The 20,083-nt window shown below is 42.0% G+C and overlaps 1 protein-coding gene across 1 annotated transcript in view; it reads left to right on the forward strand.

The window, feature by feature from the left end:
* The first annotated feature begins 6,993 nt into the window (after window positions 1-6,993).
* Window positions 6,994-20,083, forward strand: part of NETO2 (neuropilin and tolloid like 2) — a 31,451-nt gene continuing 18,361 nt past the window's right edge. Inside the window, exons 1-2 of the mRNA XM_042027559.1 lie at window positions 6,994-7,306; window positions 19,224-19,280. Coding sequence (XP_041883493.1) covers window positions 7,273-7,306; window positions 19,224-19,280 — 91 coding nt within the window. The 5' untranslated portion in view covers window positions 6,994-7,272. The remainder of the gene's footprint in view (window positions 7,307-19,223; window positions 19,281-20,083) is intronic.

A 20,083-nucleotide genomic window follows, 5' to 3' on the forward strand; every position in this document is an offset into this window, starting at 1 on the left:
GTATTCTGTATTTTTCTTTGTTTAAATCTATATGTGCAATAGTTAAAGAACTTAGGAAGTAGGGAACCAAAAGCAACCTGCAGTGTAATGTTAGTTCAGTCATCCTGGGATAAATGCAGTATTTATGTGTGCTAGTTCTAGGGAGAAGACAACGCATTAAAAAATTAAAATCATAAAAATGTATCAGCATTACATAAACTGCTTTTATAATTAAACTATAACCACATTTATTTTAGAAAGGAACAAAGTCATTATGAAAGTAACTATTTTTTTAACATAAGAAAGGTATGGGATTTTTTATTTCGTTTTGTTTTACAAGATGTTAAAAGAAACATTTTTGAGTAGAGATTGAGAATTGACACCCTAAAATGTATTGCTAGGTGATGAGATACACAAAGATTAAATTAAGAGTATTAAGAGTGTAATAGGACACTCAGAATAATCAATGCACATTTTCTATGTACACTGCTATGCCCAAATTTCATAAGGCTGTAATAATGACAGAAGACGAGTCGCTCAACTTCAAGTATTTTAAGTGGTGATGAAGTTACAGTTGCTCAGTGTACTTGGGATCCTGGAAGAATCTCTGAGAATAATCATGCTTTTATTTTACATGAGTTTACATGATTAATTTTGCATTTACATCAGTTACTTTGCATTTCTTACACCATTTGATAAACTAGAACATCCTTTCTCAACAAACTGAAAGTGTTGGTGTTCAAGGCACTCACGTGTGCTGTGGGTCCCTGCTCACGTCTGGCACTTGCCTGGAATGCTCCCTGTGCCTGGCAGTGCAGCCCCAGACAAGAGGGAGCAGGTCCAAAGCTGGGCTAGTGGTGCCCACCCTGAGTACCAGTCAGACCCTGGGTTACCGTGGCAATGCTGAACACTGACCCATTCATACAGCAGCACCAAGCCAAAAGGCAGAGCAGCAGTGTCCTGAGCTCTGAAGTTTCACTGGGTATTTCCAATATGCACTGATCAGATGCCAGCAGAGGAGACTCTCATATCACATTACTGTTATTATTCAGGACAGAGTATTTCCTTAATGCACACCTTCAATTTTTCTCATGAAAAGGTAAGTTGTTTTTTTCATAGGTAAATACTTAATGCTTTTGGACTTTTTAAACCACATTGATAGAATTGGTTCCCACCAGCAAAAGAAAGAACAATTTCATGATTAGGAGGATGCACAGTTCAGTACATTTTCCTGTCATTTTCAGATGGTTGGAGAATAATGCTAAATGCATAATGCACTGTGGCAGCAAAGTTGTCTGTAGCCCTCTATCACAATATAATACACATAGATTAGCTTCCTTATGTTTTTTGAAAAAGCAATTAGGAATAAAATAACCTCATGCTGACATTTAAGCTGTTGTACGAAACAATGAACTTGGTATCTTTTGCTCTGAGGTATTTTGCATGCTCAGTAATGTATCATTGCATCGCTATATACAATATAATAAAGTTTACCCCAGGTTCTAAGTACTTGTAGCATGGCTCACACAGTCTATGCATACTGTTTTGAATTAAGGCATTAAATATTGTAAAACCTGATGTCAGAGGTTTCATGTTGTACTTTGCTTCTCTCTTCTATAAGCATTAAACATATGTTTGGGGAGGTTATTGCCCTTCTACCAGGAAGTTTAAGAAAGCAGCATCAATTAGAAAGTTGTAGTTCCAGGTGATTGTCACAGTAACTGAGAAGTGAGAAATAGTTCGAGCTACATAAATTTTCAAACTGCAGCCACTCTAACACAGCCCTGGTGAGAAATGCTATTGGAAGCTTCCTTGGTGTGAAATTTCACCTATATAAAAATACTGTTGACAGGCCAACTGACAGATGGCTGTTGAAATACCATCTTTCTTTGTTCTCATTTTCCATGAGAAGCTTTAAGACTGAATCTTCCTACCAGATTTATCATTAATGCCCTATAATCCCCCAACAAAAGAACCAACTTTTGTGCTGCAGATTAACAGGCATGTTCTATATAGTATGATATTCCTCCTGTGCTGAGGCCATCCTGCTTAACAGAGACATTAAAAACATGTACTACAGTTAATTGAGAAGTAATCACTACACATGCACCAAGTCAATTCAGGACTTCTATAGAATCACAGAATGGTTTCGGTTGGAAAGAACTTTAAAGATCATTCAGTTCCAGCCCCCCTGCCATGGGCAGGGACACCTTCCACTCTCCCAGGTTGCTCCAAGCCCCATTCAGCCTGGCCTTGAACACTTCCAGGGATGAGGCATCCACAGCTTCTCTGGGAACCTGTGCCAGGGTCTCCCCCCACCCTCAAAGGGAAGAATTTATTCCTAACACCTAATCTAAACCTCCTCACTGCCAATATGAAGCCATTCCCCCTTGTCCTGTCATTCCATCCCTTGTATATGTTTCTTTGTAGGCTCCTTTCATGCACTGGAAGGCCACAATTAGGTCACCCCAAAGCCTTCTCCTCTCCAGGCTGAACAATCCCAATTCTCTCAGCCTTTCCTCCCAGCAGAGCTGCTCCATCCCTCTGATCATCCTGGTGCCTCCTCTGGCCTGGCTCCAGCAGCTCCAGGTCCTTCCTGGGCTGGCCCCAGGGCTGGGGCAGCTCTTCAGGTGGGGTCTCACCTGCGTGGGGCAGAGGGACAGAATCCCCACTCCCTTACTGCCCCCCCGCCCCAGTCCTTCTCTGCAGGTTTGCTCTTGACCTATTGATCCCCAGCCTGTACCAGTATTTGATATTCATACCTGAATAGATACCAATATATTGTAATTGATACATATATATAACTTCTTTCAAATCAATGACACCAAAATAGAGCAGGAGAAGTCAATCCATAAGCTTCTGCTATATTATAATCAACAGTGTAAAAACATTAGCTATCTCTGTTTTGAAGGTATAATACCCAAAATATTTTTTTTTAAATTTAGACAATAAAATTATTCTTAAAATAATCTCATACTTTGCAAATACTTAGTACCAATCCTAAAGGAATGGGGAAATGTTTTTTCAAAGAAGTATGTTAAGAAATCAAGAGCAGTAGAGGAGTAAAACATTGCTATGCTGCTTTAGTAACCATACTATCCATTCTGGGGACAGGATCTAGTTCCTGAGGCACTGGTAATATTGGTCTCCCTGTCACTTGGAAAATAATCAGCTACACAGCACTATTTTTATAATTCCTGACTTCAGTGAAAAATGTGATCCCATCTATGATACATTCCATAACAGTTATAACCTAATTTTGAAATTAATGAATTTTTCAACATATGCCAAAAAAGTTTGTAGGTATATTCTAACAGTCAGATCTAATTATATTGCCTCGCAAATAGAGAAGTGCACTGTAAGCTTTCTGAAGGCTATCAGTTTTCTTCCTGACTATTCAAAAGTTTGCAGTGTTTATTACTCAGTAGTAAATAATAAAGCCAACTGTACATACTTATGTATGATTATGTATTACATATTGTAATACAATTACAGTTGTATTATAATACAATACTGAGGCACTTGCACCTTCTATAATTATCTAATTAGAAATAATATAATGAAATTAGGATTTCTCAAAAGCACCTAAATTGTACTGACAAAACCAAGTACCAGAACAGTTAAAACATAACTCCTCGTCCCCTTTCATAGTTATTCACTGTTGATGTCTACATTTTTGCAACCTCTTTTAAAAATAATGTCCAAATAGCTGTTGGTCTAAGGCTGTTTGTGTTGTACAGTTTGCTACTCAAGAGCAGAAAATATTTTAGGTAACATTAAAGTTAAAACTTCTCACAGAACAGCAAATCAAAGGAAGTTTTAAGAAGGAGGCAAACCCAGTTCTAATAATACAAATGTAAGCCTTTAGCAGCAGCAGAGCACTGTTGTAACTGACTCATTCATCAGCTGCTCAGGCAGGTGTTTACCTCCATCAGAATGAGTCCCACTGCCTTCCTTGAGCTACTGCTATTCAAAAATAATCATGAGGACTCGATAGAGCATCAGAACAATACACAGCTGGCTGTCCAAAAGCTGTCTTCAACCTTTCTTGGCTCCCAAACTCAAGTTTAATTAAGTCAAGCTTACTGCCAGTTTGACCCGGTGGCAAAGCGTTTTTTCCTCCCTGGAAACCTACACTCTGCAGGCTCATGAGACGGGAACTGAAAGCGTCTTCGGACCTGTCACCAGTGAAAGCACCACCTGTAATGAGAACTCCAGCAAAAACAAAGCAACAGGGATGTCCACAGGAGAAATGTCTCTGAAAACAGCAGTAAAGAGTGGCAAAGTGTGCCCCAAATCTACAAATTGGTGCTACTCCCTGCCTCTCCCGCGCTGACAGCTTGACACAGCCCTGGAAAGAGAACAGGATGGAAAAGCTGCTCACTTCCCCAAGTTCGTAATAGCTCTGTTCAACCTTCTAATGGACAAACCAGAAGTTCAGCTCTTCAGTTAAACTGACTGTAGCGGATTGCGTCTTTGCAGTTGCTACTCAAACTTGTACTGAGCACATGGCATTACAAAGGTTTTCTCCTGTCTCTTTGGTGAGAGACAATTGACCACAAATAGTTCTCTTGAATGCAAATTCAGCCTGAGATCTGAGAATCAGGCCGGTTCTCATTTCTTATATCATCACAAGTAATAAAAATATCCAAGTCAAATTTTGCCATCAGCTATGCTGTGCATTCCAAAAAAATTTAAAAAAAGCAGGCAACCCCCTGTTTCCTAACAATCTGCACAACAGCACAGTCAGATTTTAATTATGTACTTGCAGAGAGGATAAAAAATTGTGGATGATGCCCAGATACAGTAGTCTTTGATTTTTTTTGCATTACTACAGTAAACATTTTTGTTAGTAAAGAAAATAATGCCAAGTAGATACACCTATTGAGGATTTCTTTATGTATAGGAGTTTTCACTACAGAACTTAACATTTCATCACACAGCTATAAATACATGGTTAAGAGGGGAACAGAGGAATCGCTTTATCCACTGCTGGAATGTAGCAGCTATTTCATAATTCATGGAAAAACTACGCTTTGAGGAGGACTGTATCATCTCTATTTGAAACTGAAAGGACAATTCAAGTAAGTAGAATAATATAATTATGTAACTTGGGATTTTGCCAGACCATCAAGCTTAATACTTCATGAAGCTTCTTGCAACACTGAAATGGATCTTTAATACCCAGTAAAGCTCAGGACCTTTGCTGCGAGGTCTCGCCGGGGGTCCGGGAGGAGCTGCCGTCCCCCGCCCCGCAGCCCCGCGGAGCCCCGCGCTCGCTCCCTCCCGCTGCTCTCCGCTGCCTTCTCCATTTAATTCGCCCTCACTGACAATCACACTGACTTGAAGCGCCTGAAATATTTAACAGATAATCTGAAAGCAAGAGAATGACCTTTTCTAACAGGATAGGCTGACCTTTGAACATTGTAGAAAGAATTTAACATTCAAATACACAGCACTAAACCACAAGGAAATCAGAGCTTCACCTGGCACGCTCGTGTTAGACACTCTACTGAGCTGCTCTACTCCTTAAGCAGACGGACTCGCAAGTGGCAATTACGCATATAATTTACAGTTCGCAAAATCTGTTGGGTCTAGCGAGTGGGTTGGTTCCAAATTGCTGCCACAAAGTGCCTGCTCTCGGACAGCGGAGTTCCGCGTGGGGCACATGGAGGTGCAGCCGTGCACGTCTGCGCAGGACCTGAATGAAGTGGAGACCGCGACCTCCTCCTCCGTCCTGGGAGCGGGGCCGAGGCAGCTCCCGGACACAGCAGCACCGCAGCAGCTCCTGCGGGCCCGGGCCGGGGGCGCCCGGACGGCTCCTGCCCTTTGCGCAAAGCTTTGCAACATGCACAGGTCTAAACACCTCCGTGTTTCAGTACTTCTGGAGCCTGAGCGAAAGATCTCAGCCTCGTCTGATCGGCAGTTCCAGGGAGGAGACATCCTGTAGGAAATGCCCAGCGATTCTTCAACCCGTGTTGCCTATGGGAAATTTGAAAGCATCTCTAAGGGACTACCGTGTTGCTATCATTTTACACGTAACCTATGGGCACTACGCCCTTCCGCGGCCATGCCCCCGGCTGTCCGGCACAGCCGCGGCTCTCGCCCTCACGCACCTCCCTCGGCAGCTCGGAGGGGTCTGTCAGGACGGGACTTCCCGCGGCGGGATCTGCTGGCCGGGGTCTCTCCCTCCCTGCCCTTCCCCCGACACCGCCACCTGCCTCCACCTCAGGCCCTTTCCCTAAGTAACATCTCCCCTCACAAGCTAACACGATGTGATGGATAACCAGAGGGACAGGAGCCAGGGCAGGCAGCAGGCTAAGTGCGCCTTTTTATTAACTTCTTGTAAAGTAATAGCTCCATTTTAGCTGTCACTCCTGTCAAACAACAGCCGCACACTAGCTGTGATGGGCTCTTCCCGGCGCCGGAGCTGCAGGGAGCACACTGCAGCCAGGCAGGCAGATGGGCACGCCGCACTGCCGGAGCCGCGCGGGCTGCCTGCCACCAGCGAGGGGGCGAAGGGGAGCAAAAGAAGACCAAGGGAAGCACCGGGTCCTTTTTACCCCATCGGGACCCACTCAGATGCCAAACAAAGCCGGGCAGCCGGGATTCAGGCTTATCCGAGCTACCGTGTCCTGGAGAGGGGCCGCACGGCTCGCCCCCTCCGCCGCGGGGGACGCTCTCCGGGCGGCCAGCACCGCGCAAGGGAAAACCCCGGCAGACGGGGGGCAGGATGGGCCTGGGCGTGAGGCACGGCGGGGCACCGAGGTGGGGCGCTTCAACGGGGCCAGCCCCGGCTCCCCGTGGGGACGGGGTGAGGACAGCTGCTGCCCCAGCGCCGTCCCCCCGCCTCGGTGCCCGGCCGAGCGGGAGGAGCACAGCGGCCCCGCCGGCTGCGGCTGTGGCTGTGGCTGCTTGCGGGGCTCCGTCGGGGGCGGGCACATGCGTACAAGCAGCTCATCCAGGCAAACACCCCTCACATCTTAAATGAGCTTCATTTAGCAGCAGCCGCTTCAGTCGGGCTGGGAGCTGCCGGGCTGCGTTTGCAGCGCTGCGCGGGGAGCCCCCCGGGGTAGGCCAGCCTCGACGGAGCCCGCCGCGCCCCGCTCTCAATGGGACTGAGCGCGGCGGTGGCTCCGCGCTCGGGCGGCGGAGGCTGAGCGCGCCCCGCGGGGGCGCCGGGCATGGCCGCGGGCGGGCGGGGGCCGAGCCGTAGCCGCGGGCACAGCGCCCTCGCGGGGGGCACCGCCGCGGCCATGGAGCGCCGCTGATCGCCGCCGCCGCCGGGAGACAATGGCCCTGCACAAACTCTGCTCGGTGCTGGAAGGTAGGAGCCGCGGGCGGCACAGCGCCCCGCCGGAGAGGGGACCGCGGTACCCCCGGCGGCGCCCCCCCTTCGGCTGCCCCGTGCTGCCCCCCGATGCCCTCCCAGCGCCGGCGGAAACTTCGGAGCGGGGAACGCGGGGACTGTGCAGGGGCGGCCGCCCTGCTGCTGCCGGGGCTACTCCTCCCGGGTAGCTGCCGGCGCCCCGCACCTCCCCATTGCACCGCCCCACGGCCCCGCGTCCCTGCCCAGCGGCCACCGCTCCCCGGCTCCACTCTGCCCCACGCGAGACACAGCGCTGCGGCGCCGGCTCGGGGCTGCGGGGCGGGCGCTGCCGGAGCCCAGCGCGGGGCCGGGCCGGGGGCCCGCACCCGTCCCAGGCTGCTCCCGGTCCCGCGGGCGGGCGGCGCAGGCACCTCAGGTTTGGGGGTCCCAGCGGCAGGGACACCTCGGGTTCGGGGGAGGTCGCAGCCTGCAGAAACGTGGGTCACAGTAGCAGCGACTCTACCCTAGTGCCCCTTATATTCCCGAGACACAGCGACAATACCCTACGCTCGTCTTTTCACAGTAAAAATACTCTTTGCTTTCGGGACTCTGCTGACGAGCTCAACACTGTTCAGCTTATCACACTTGTTATCGGGAACAAGATTTGTTTTCAGTAAGGTTTTCACAAAATCAGTCACCTGAGTCACAAGCTACACCCTGACGGTGTTTACCGGTGCTTTTTTTCTTGAGGCTTTTAAATCTTGTTTCTAACTTATTTTTTTGTTCGGAGGTAAACAACCGAGCAAGGCTCCTCATCCGACCATTTCTTTGTCTGTGCTATTACTTACACAGCTCGATAATGGGCGAGGGTTTTCTGTTAGAAAATAAAGCTCGATGTGGCACTTAACCTTGTGCCTCAAGAGATTATTTCTAGCATTCTGTATCTTCTTCAGCAATAGCAGACTTGATGGGGATTCCAGTCTATTTTTTTTATGATTATTATTATTTTAAATTATTCTGTGAGGAGATGTTGGTGTGACTGCATGCATTATTGAAGCCAACAAGGCATTACTGCAGAGTGGAGAACTGTTGTGTATACATTGATGTCTTCCCACAGTATGAAAGTTGTAAAGAAGTCTGGTTTAAATCCAGAATGACTCCATGTGCCATAAAATCCCATGTTCCTGGCATGAAGGACTTCATGTCCTTAGGATTTCAGTAAATATTTTTCATTTATTAGCATAATAACTGAGAGACAGAAGATAACTTGTTCTAAATAAATGTCTGTCTCTCTCTATATAGTTAACCATCCACTGAGTTTAGACAACATAGGAACATATGGCTTACATGGGGAAGACAAGGCATTTAGATTTTTTTTTCTACTGCCTCTTTTAAGTAACATATCTAAATATCACAAGCCACTATAAAACAACCATAAACTACAACTGATGTATCTACTACTTAAATACTTTATACACATGCAGATTTAATTACATTTCAGAAATAAGGGATTGCTGCAAAATTGACTGTACAGGTTTTCCACTGAACAGACCTATACATTTTTTATAATCACACTAGTGTCCGGGCAAAAAGTCCCTCTACAGGAAGTTTTTTGTATTACTCATAATCCATAAATTGCACAAAGCCATTAGTCAATAAGCTGTTAGTATTCTAAATGCATCCCTTGCCATGACTACAGAAACAACCTTTCATTACTTAGCATCATACACTCCCTTTTATCTCTGTTTCACTTGAAGTCATTACACAGTCCCATTATTACACCTAATCAGAAACAAAAAAGTATATGCCTGTAGATAGACATATAGATTTAGTTCCAGAAGGAAACTGCTGGGAATAAAATGCAAATAAACCCTCCATGTTTTACAAATTGCATCTTAAATTCTGCATGGAAGCTCTACCTACAGTGGCAGTAATTTTTTTTTCCTCCATACAAATAGCTTCATGTGCAGAACTGGGGGAGTTCTGCTAAACCGTAAACGAAGTACCGTGAAGCTCAGTGTATCGTGACAAATCATATTTTATTTAATACTTCTTAGAAACAGTTTAGTCTTCTGTTCTTAACAGGGAATACATGTGTACATTTCTGTCATCCACAAAGGTTCTATTTTGTGTGTGGTTGTGTTACCTCATGGCAGAAAAGAGCCCATCATACTTCGTGGCAGTTGATATTTCTTATATTAACCTTGTTCAGAACTATTCTTCTGTTCTTCCTCAGCTATTAATAACAAGGGCTGATTTAAATAAACATCTTAATGTAATTATTTCTGTCTCTGTCCATAGTGTTCAGCAAAACTTTTGAAAGTCTCATCCTGAGACCCATCATCCTGCGTGGATTCTTTGCTCTCCTCCAGCTCTCCCAGGCAGCAGTGCTTAGTGGTAGCGCTGGTGGAGCACAACAGCCCTGGGATTGCAGTGGCTGCAGCTTTTGCTCAAGTTGAGCCCAGCCAATGCCCACCTGCTTTCTCAGTGGGGTCTGTAACCTCTCAGAGGCCAAAAGCTTGCTGCATTTGGGCTGTTGGAAGACAAAGCCTTTTCCTCCTGCCTCCAGTTCCCAGTGACATCTTAAACACACTAGAATCATTCCCTGAGCCTGGCACAGCTTGCAAAATGCAACTGCTCTGCAACAATAAAGCACCATAACTCTCTACTTCATGAGAGAGAAAAGCAGCTGCTTTCATAATAAAGTCATGACCCTGTTCTGCTTAGGAAGTAAATATACCTATTTTGAATTTCCTCTTATCTGGTATTCCCCCAAAATGCGTTTGCTAAAAGCTTGTTCCCATGCTTCAAATATGCTCCCTCTTTCGTTTCCATATGCTGTTATTTGCTTAAAAAAACTGTACAAGCCGTCAGTTAAATCCATCCCGTATATTAGTTTTGGTCTATTTCAGTTAATACATTGGAGTAATTTAGAAAGCCAAAAAGAGAATTCAGAAGAAAGCTTCTGACCCAATAATTCAACAAGCAGCCAGGGCTAGAACAAATCACTGCTACATTCCCAACCTTCCAGTGGACTACAGAATTATTTCCAACTCTGTCAGGTTGCAAGAATGTGGACTGCTGTGATTTAACTTTCTGCCATTCTACTCAGGCTTCCCATTTGCATTTTGGTGTGATTTTAACAGTTAATTTCTCACAAGTAGTGTTAGGAAGTAATGCTTCCTTCCACACAAAAGCTAGAAATTATGGCTGCCTGTTTCCAAAACCAAAAGGTGTAATAATGCTACAAAAAGCTGAAATCAAGCAGAAAAAAGGTAATTAAAAAATCTCCTAATAGTTTCATAATTTGTTCATTGAAGCCAAAAACAAAGTACTGACTGTAGAAGCTACAGTGACCCTAATGAAGGCAGTATCAAGTGAAGTCAGAATATTATTTTTTACTTAATAAGCAGTATCTACTTGCAACCTTTTCTGCTGCACTGAAAAAAAGTGAAGCCCCAAACTCCTTGCAGTGCTAAGCAGTTCAGCAGAAGTAACTCAAGTAACTGCGGAACAGGTTTCAAAAAACTGCAGTGTTAAAAAGAAGGCAAGTATTTGGTAGTGTGTATTATACCTTGCTCTTAATACACATACAAATCTAGTATTCAAAATGCAGCACTCTGCAACATAACTTGAAAAACATTAACTCCCTCCCTTTCCTAAGACATAGTTGACCATGACCACTAAAATTTTTACAGAACAAGTTGGTTACAATTACATTGATATTAATAGCAGATTTCAGTGTATAAATCAGATATGTGGCTGTAGCCAGTGTACAGAATAACACTGGATTGAAGCTTGAGGAGCCACTGAATTATGTATCCCTGTATAATGAAAAAGTTAAGATTTTCAGCATCTTCCTTAAGGTTTAATTCACAGGGAGAGATTAGACAGAAAAAAATCACCCCTGAAGTAAAACTTTACAAGCTATTTATCATTTATGAACCTGTCAGAAAGTCACAATTTAATTCATTGCAGAAATGAAGAGAGCTGCTAATTGCACATACTCTTGTACGTGTAGTTTACATACAAAACAAACCCATCACTAGGGTCTGGACTGAAGCAAAATTTTAGTGTCTTGGATTCAAGTTGGGGTTCTAGCAATGCAAACAAGCATGCCTCTTTTCTGCCTTATATACTCCAATTTGTTTTTTTAATTAATGAAGCACTTACAGTATAGGACAATTTAAACAGCATGCTACATTTAAACAGCTTGCTGCCTCTGTCAGTATATGACTGGCAACTGCCATCTCAAATACCACAAGATAGGGAGTTGGGGGAGCGTAAATTCTACAACAAAAATCAGCAGATAACTTTTAATTTAAAAAATCCATATTTCTTTTAGATTATCTTTGTGCTTCACTCAGTTTTCTGTTAGTACAAAGCTGACCCCACTATGCAGCAGGAAAGGATGGCCAATATGTTAACAAATCATTTCACAAAACCTCCTTATTTATCATATAGTAAAATTGATGAACACAAAGTTAAGTCTCTTTTTAAGGGACTGAGTGTGAGGAGCTGGAAAAGAAAAAATTGTACATAAATTTTTGCCAGACATGACAGAAGATAGCAGAAAAGGACTTTTAATATTAATTGCATAACAGACATTCCAGAAAAGATTTCCACTGAAAAACATAGTATATTGCTAATAAATAAGAGAAGATAAAGAAGTCTGGTATAATCAGATCGATTTTTAAGTTGAAAGTATCACTATCCAATTTCTCTAGGAATAAGTTATCTCTGGGAAAGATGTATTCAGAATAGTCATGTGCAGCAGGATCAGCTCTATCAGCTAGAGGGAAATCATCTGAACTTGAAGTCAGTGTATATATTTTAATAAGGTCTTTGAAACCGCTCATCAATATGGTTTGCACATGCAGGCTTCTCATCAGACTCTTGCTGCACACAGCTTGGAGATGAGAAAAAAGGCTCTTCCATATAAAAAGGAAAGTTTCTGTTTTAAAAATGAAAGCTATCATTCTTCTGGCAGAAGTTTTGCTGGCAGACACACCCAGGGATGGATTATAAGTAACAGGATGTGGAGCAACTGGTAAAATGAAGCAGCTCACAGCTGCTTATACATTTCTAATAGAGGACAGGATCAGAAATGTTAAATGTTCTGAGCAAACCTAGAGGGGACTCTGTCACAGATCCATCCAAGCATGAATTTTTCTGGAGATGATTTTTATCAAAGGGACGTGGGAGAACTGCACTTACTTCCTGAATCAGTTAACCTGGTTTCTCTGCAGAGATAGAGACCCAATTTGTTCCTCTGGCAATCTTAAAGAACGGAATCCCTACTGGAAACAGCTGGAGTGAGATGAAACTGTTATATCTGAGAATAGACCTGAGTGCATTCAGATATCCTGCTGGCAGCTAATGGCTAACAAGATTTGGATCTTAGAATGCACCAAAGTCACTGTTAATAGCTGGTGAAGCCCACTTCTGCTATCAAGCTTTTGTGAGAAGGATTAAAAATGTGTTGGCAGCTCCACTAGCATGCTCTGGGTTAGACTTAAAACCAGCTAAAATATGTCTTGCCTGATGCACACCTTCATCTCTGTACTTTATTCTGTGGTGATCGTGCTGTATGTTCCAGTATGAGGAAATCACTGGAGCATAAGTTGTAGGCAGCCACCTTAACTGCTCCTTGATACTCATTTTACCTATCTGCAAATGTTCTGTTGAGACCATAGTAGATTAAAGAATGTGTACAGACTATGAACTGTAAAAATGTTTGGGATTCAAAAACTGCTGTTTTCATCCTCAGCAATAGAATTGTTAGCCTAAAATATAGCAGCAACAGATGCAATTCCTTTTGTCAATTAACAAACATAGTGAATGCTAGGAAGAGAGAGACAAATCTCATTCCTTGAAATTTACAGTTTGTGTTTCTGAACTAAAAATGGCTTTAATCCAAAAGCGGTTAATAAGCTCTTTGAAAGAAGAGGAGGTGACCATCCACACAGAATTGCATGACATCCAAAGTGTCTGGACACTTTACCTGTCTGTCTGAATTGCACAAGTTCTTTACAAGACCACCTATCAGTCAGTCAGTCACTTTGAATTTGTGCAGCAACTAATCCTTGATCAGAGTCCTTAAAAGCAACCAAAACATATGTAATTTATGTTGGCCAGAGGATAGGATAGGATATGACATCATAAATGTCCCCAGCACATTAATAGCAAATATTAATGTTTAGACACCTGTGAGTAAAAAATGGATATAAAAGCTGAAATAACTGTGATGAGCAGTTGCTGAAAGTAATGTTAATTTTAGCACACAGGGCAAATGAGGAGCTAGGTTTAAGAAGAATACACAGAAAAGGAATCATTCCCATAAGGCAAAACAGAGTATATGATTAAGATCAAGCATTTGTTACTCTAGGCTGTATCTGCCAGAAAGAAGCAGGCATCCTGGCAAGACTTTCCAACATGCATGACCTGTGTGTTGCCAATTACCATCTATCTGGACTATGTGTGTACAAGGTGCTGCCTAATCCAGGGAGCAGAGCACAGAGATCCAATGAATCCTGCTTTAAGCAAAGTGTGTCATCTTTATCCCTAGGATTCTGGCTACCACTATGCTAAGAATGCGTAATACTCTAAATGATTAAGCCTTTATTTTAAAAAACGGTGGAATTTTTCACTGTGTTTCTCAGTTGTGCCTGACTGCTCACCAGTTTGATATTCAGCTTGCCCTGCATGCATAGATCCCCCATTGTCATCGCTGAAGACAGACACTGCTCTCAGAGCCACACAGCAAATCTAGTCTGTTGTCTCTGTGTGAAGATCCCTAGAGCATGCAGAAAGAGCAAAGGAAAGACATATCATAGGGAGCTCAGAGCTGTACTGTATCCCATGAAATCTGAAGAATGTGTTTTGCTAGAAAGTACAAGCAGATGTCAGATTCGCAGCCTGAAGCACTTGTTTTTCTATGCAACATGCTGATTTCTCAGTATTGGGCTGAGCACCCATTTACTGCAAAACTAACTATATTATTCTCATTTTTAAAGAGAAGTAGGAGCCACACATTTGTGAACCTCTCTATATATACTCCAATGCAGTAATTGACGGTTTTTTTTAAGCTTAGATTTATTTTAAAAAATTTTTAAAATGCCAACAGAGAGCATCTTGACTCCTGCAAACAATGCAGAGTTTATTACACCAGTTCAGAGGCTTCTTTTATATTATGCCATAAGCCTACTTCAACAACAGAATAGTAAGAACTTGCACTGTATGTTTAGTGTCTTCACTTTTCAAAATTTATACAGCTGTCTGCAGGCTATGTGATATAAAATATTTCATGCAAAGAAGGGAAGAAAATGAAAAATCCATTCTTTTAAAAAACAGAGACAGAAGCTTGCTGCTTTTTCTGTATTCCTAGTTCATGCTCACACAGGTAAAAACTATTAGAGCTTTAAATGGTAGTACAAAACTGTGCACCATAATTCATGAAATACAAGTCTGTAGCAAATACCAGATTCATGAATAAAAGAAGCTCCTCAATCTCTGCCTCAGTGTCCATGCTGCTTGATGATAGCTTAATGATGGCTTCTTCTGCAGGGTACAGATCATGAAGTGGAAGCTCAATGTAAGGTGCAGAAGCACGAACTTTTATTACATTTATCGCTTAAGTATCTCTAAATTCATCAGGTCAGTGTCCCATAGCTCAGTATCCTTTGGTAGAATTCTCACCATATTCCTCCAGTAAAAACAAAACACTCAGCTCTCCCCTTGCATCCCTTTGATATTCAGTGCAGTCCTGCACTGTGTGTGCTGTTGCTTACATCAGCTAGGCGTGTTCAAGTGGCATTTTTATTCACTGCTTCTGTTCCCTGTACCATAATCGACTGTAGAGCTAAGCTTAGACTTATCTTTCATCCACACTGAAGAACAGTCATGTCAGAGAGATCTGTAAGAGACTTTAAAAGAGAAAAAAGGAACAGAGGAATACTGTGTCCCATTGTAAGTTCAGGGGTGGTACAAGTATTTGAATTGCAGTTTATTAGAAATAACAAGATCATTCTTCATTCTTCTGGAAGTGCTACAAGACTCTTAGTGAAAGTGGTTCAGTCTCTTATGTCCTAATTGCTGTGTCTGTGTCCCTGCTGCACTACCAGGACAGTGGTTCAGCACTAGCTCTCTACTACATCATCTTCCAGGATTTGTCTCTTCCCTAGACAGCTTCCTTCTTATGGATTTGTACTGTCCAAATTAGTCTTTGAGAGTCAAAATTATTTTTCCAGGAAGTAGTATGGATTCAGGACACCAGGAGAGTGCTTTGTTCTTGTTTAAATGCGCACAAAAATGGGTTAATGGAAACAGTCTGAAAGGTCTAAAAATATCCTGATTTTTTTTCCTTTTCTCTTCATCCTGAATATTGATAGACCTTGTTTTCAGCCCCCAAACTCCTGTTTGCTTTCCCACATTATACTGTGTCATGTCAATGCACTCAGTTTAAGGCAATACTACCTCAGTCAATCCTGCCCAGTACTCAGGAAGAACAGGTAAGTCCTCTCCACCTTTGTGCCAGCAATGTCACACAGATAAGGACAGCACACATCCAGAGCATTAGCTAGAGACACCCCTTTTCTTTATCATACTGTCACCCTGGATAACAGTAGTAGCAAAGGAAAACCCCTGGAACATTTGCTACTTGGCCTACTCCGAATACATCTTAAGGGTTGTTGAGAGCATGAGAAGGATGGGCATTGCCAGGGAAGGGCAAGAATGAGGTAGAAGAGATTAAAACTGAAGAGGATGAAAAGGGCAGGGAACAGAGAGAAGATGCCCTGTACTATTCCCAGTCATCCATATAATATGACAAAAGGAAGACAGTAAGACAAATATTCAGCCCAAATCTTCTGCAGTTGCCTGCATAACCATGCAGCTCTGCATGGAATATGCACTGTTTGTTTGCATTTACACGCATACAAGTGCTGGACTATTTATAGAAACAGCACAGCTTTAGTGAAAGCCAATCAGGCTTTCTGAAGTCCTTTTAGGGGGCTTGTTTCTTTATCCACATCGTCAAGAAGGGAAATCAATGGTTAGTATAACAGAACACCTATTCTTATGTTGTTTCCATCAGTACAACACTGAAATAAACATAGATGCATATTGATATTTTTTTAAAAATGGATACTGTAACAGTGGTAGCCATAGTAAAGAGCTGTACTAAATAAAAACCAAAGCAAACCAACAAACCCTCAATTTTTCACTGTTACTTGAAAGTGACTATTTGCATTAATTTTGTTAGTCACATGTTTATTTCACTCCTGTTTCTCTGTGTGTTTGTTTTAAGAAAAAAAGTCAAAGCTCATTTTGCATTTTAAGAAGCGACGTAAGTTATACAGAGCTTTCTCTCTCCTTGCAAAACAGAGGGTGGGCACAGCACATCTTTAAGAAAGGTGAATTCAATAGAACATACTGACACATGATTTACACAGGATTGGGGAAACTGCCTTTACTTTAACAGTAAAGGCCAGCTTTGAAGTGTTGCGCCAAAACCAGTGTAGAAAAAACCCAAAGAAAAGAAACTGACAACTTCATAACCACTGTCAAGATTCTCTGTTAGGGACAAATGATCTCAGGAGTACTAATGCATTGTAATTCATGCAACTCATAAACTCAGATTTTTCAGTGTAGAGTTTAAACAGAGAAGCTGAAAAAATAAACTGCAAATAATTTTGAAATAATATAATCTATAAGAAATAGTAAAAACTAAAACCAGCTGAATACTAATGTCAATCGTATGTTAATAAAGATGGGATATTTGTTTATTTGCTTTAAGGCTCTAGTGAACGTCCATAACCTGAATACCAGTAATGGGTGCTAGATACTTTCTTCTGAAGGAGGAATTTTCAGTCTAGGATGAGTCAGCAATGATTAGCAGCAGATACTTTGTATTTGGATAATGACAGATAGTATATTTTTAAGTATATTAATATTGATGAAAATGCAGAATTATTGCAAAGATGGAAATTGAAAAACTACTTAAATCTTCACCTACTCTAACATAATCCATCCCTAAAAATCAAGTAAGCTTCTAAGAACATTGCACTTGTTTGCAAGACCCATATGGTATTTTAGAAAACACCCACAGTTATGAACCTGACTTACACAGAAAAAGCACTTGTTGGTGAGGAGAGTTTCAGAATGAAACCCAGTCTGCTTCAATATGGATAGAGAGAAGAAAGGCCAGCAGAAACATACATAATAAAACATAAATTCTAGAAGGACACTTTCAGGAGCAGACTTTGATTCCTTTTATCTTTTCCCAAGATAATATATCCATGCCACTGTTAGAGGAGCATCTGGATGAGTTGAGTCAAGATCACTGTAGTTTGCAGTCAGTGCATGCTCATTCTGGAGCTCTAAAGGGCTCAAAGTCCAACAGCAACACAGGGAAAACCACAGATGGAGAAAATGCCATTTCAACTGAGCACTAAATTGCCTGAGCAACAAGGCAGAAAAGCTGGGAAAATAAAATTAACTTCTTGAATGTGACAATAAAATTCCTGTTGAAATCTCTTCTTTGCCCTGCAGTGCTAAGGCCATGCCTGCCTGACAAGTAGATTAAGAACATGGGAAAGGCCAAATCAGGTTACATCAAAGGTCCATCTAGCCTGGTATCTTCTTTTACAGAGATACAGAAGCAGAAAGAGTATAAAAAGAGCAAATTATATTTTCCTCAAATACATCCCAGACTTCCAACAATTTATGGCTTAAGGTGTTTCTGAAACAGAATTTTCTACCTGAAGGATGCATTATGAAGCATGTGCATTAAAAAAAACAAAACAAAAAAAAAAGGCCAAAAAAAAAAAGGCCAACAAAAAACTAACGAAGAAAAAGAAAAGAAATCTTTTTTAGCCACCTGCTCGCTTTGTCTGATGGTTCTCTGATGGAAGAGACAAGTTCTGGTTCTCTGATGGAAGAGACAAGTAGTAGTTGCTGAGTTCTCAATGATACTTGAGATTTTGTAACTTGTATCCTATCTCCCCTCAGCCAGCTTTTGTCCAGCGCAGTCCAGGCCTGCTTAGCTAGTTCTGTAAGAAATGTGTCCAGAATTTCTGGGATACTCCAGATGGATGCAAATGAAACATTTGAAGAGTGGCATATCAATATACTCTTATTTCATTCTCTTTCCCCCTCCTGGTAATCCCAAACAATTTGAGGTGACAAAGCATTTTAGGAAAATCTGAACATTAAGCCTGCTTTAAAATTGCTGATGGACTGTGGAATATGGAATCTTTCATATGTGCTGTTCATACTGATGCTTCTTGAGTGCAGGGAATGTGTAAATGCAAGGGAAAGGCCAAAAGTAAAGCAGCCAGGAAGGAAGCAAGGGAGGGGGGAGGCTCTCCATCTCCAGAGCTTGCATCTGCCCATTTTCTACTGCCCCATCATTTGCAGAAATTGCTGGTATTGTGTGGCAACATCACAACAATGAGTCTTGCAAGCACAGTCCTGTGAAATCTATGCAGGGGTTAAGACCATGCAGTGTCTCCTGTGGTCTGGATTAATTTCTTGGAAGCTGGAGAAGTCTTTTACACACATTATGCAAATAGAGTTTTAAGATAAATATGATTTATTATAGCAGTGAAACATCTTGTTTGAGGATATAAAAGTTTTATAGACAACAGATACCATGCAAACTCTAGAAAATACTCTTAAAGTCCCCTCAAACAATTAATTGCTGTTCTCATACACACTTTCTTGAGGAACCTGGAAGAAGGACCAGCAGTGCATATAGACTGCACTGGTTTCATAAGTTGAAATTTTAAAGAAAACACATTAATTAATTACATATTTTTGTATGTTCTGAGTTGTTTTGGTCAGTGATGCCAGGATTTGCATGAGTTGTGACTGCAGAAAATTCTGTAACTTCGAAGAATTACTGATGTTTTTCCTGTCTAACTTCTTTCATCAGTGTTGCTTGTAACAATCCTGGTAGTGGAAGGCATTGCCATTGCGCAGAAGACACAAGGTACATTTTAGTTTAATGATTTTCTCTCAAAAAATGTAACAGTTTTTTAACTTCTAATTGAGCATTATAAGTGAAAGGAAGTGTTTGCATTCAGATTTTAATAGCTCTTGAATTACAAACATGAATTGTAGTATTTTCCATTTCCCCCCATCTGCTGCATTTTCTCCCAAATGAACAAAGCCATCCAGTCACAAAGAACGTGAAAGTTTCACTTTCCCAGGTAATGTTCTACAGTTTTAGATGTTAGAGGTGAGAAAGAAACTACCACGGAAATTCATGTTTTCTGTATCTGACAACAAGCTTTTCAAATAGTCCACCCACAAACATTTTTGAAGCCTGCTGAGTGGGGAAGGAATCAATTTCACAAACCTTTTTTTTTCATATGTGGGATTACCTACACTTAAGGGAGAAGAATTCCTTGAACTGCCACCTACAGAATTTCCTTGAAAAATCTCTGCAGGAGAGAGAGTTTTCACCCCCATAAATCAAAAAGCTGTCAAGATACCAGTGGAAGGTGATGTAATTTACTGGAGGCATCTAAGACCTGTACCAGCATGGATGTCCTCTCACAGCAAATTAAAACTGTGTAAATATAAATAACACTATGAGGGCACCCTGTGAGATTTAGGAAATATCTAGCAGAAACCACATATCCTGTCTTACTCTCTCCATTTCTGCTGATACCAAGGAGAAGGGTCAAAGGTATTTAAGATTGTCAGAGATCATACTATTCCCAACCTCTTCTCCATGGATGAGGAAATCTGAACCAAGCTTCTGTGAATGGTCCAGCATGAAGAATTATC

The sequence above is a fragment of the Corvus kubaryi genome, unplaced genomic scaffold (assembly GCF_017639235.1).
Source record: "Corvus kubaryi isolate FWS band 111438036 unplaced genomic scaffold, C.kubaryi_AGA036_p1.0 37300, whole genome shotgun sequence".
NCBI classification, from domain to species: Eukaryota; Metazoa; Chordata; class Aves; order Passeriformes; family Corvidae; genus Corvus; species Corvus kubaryi.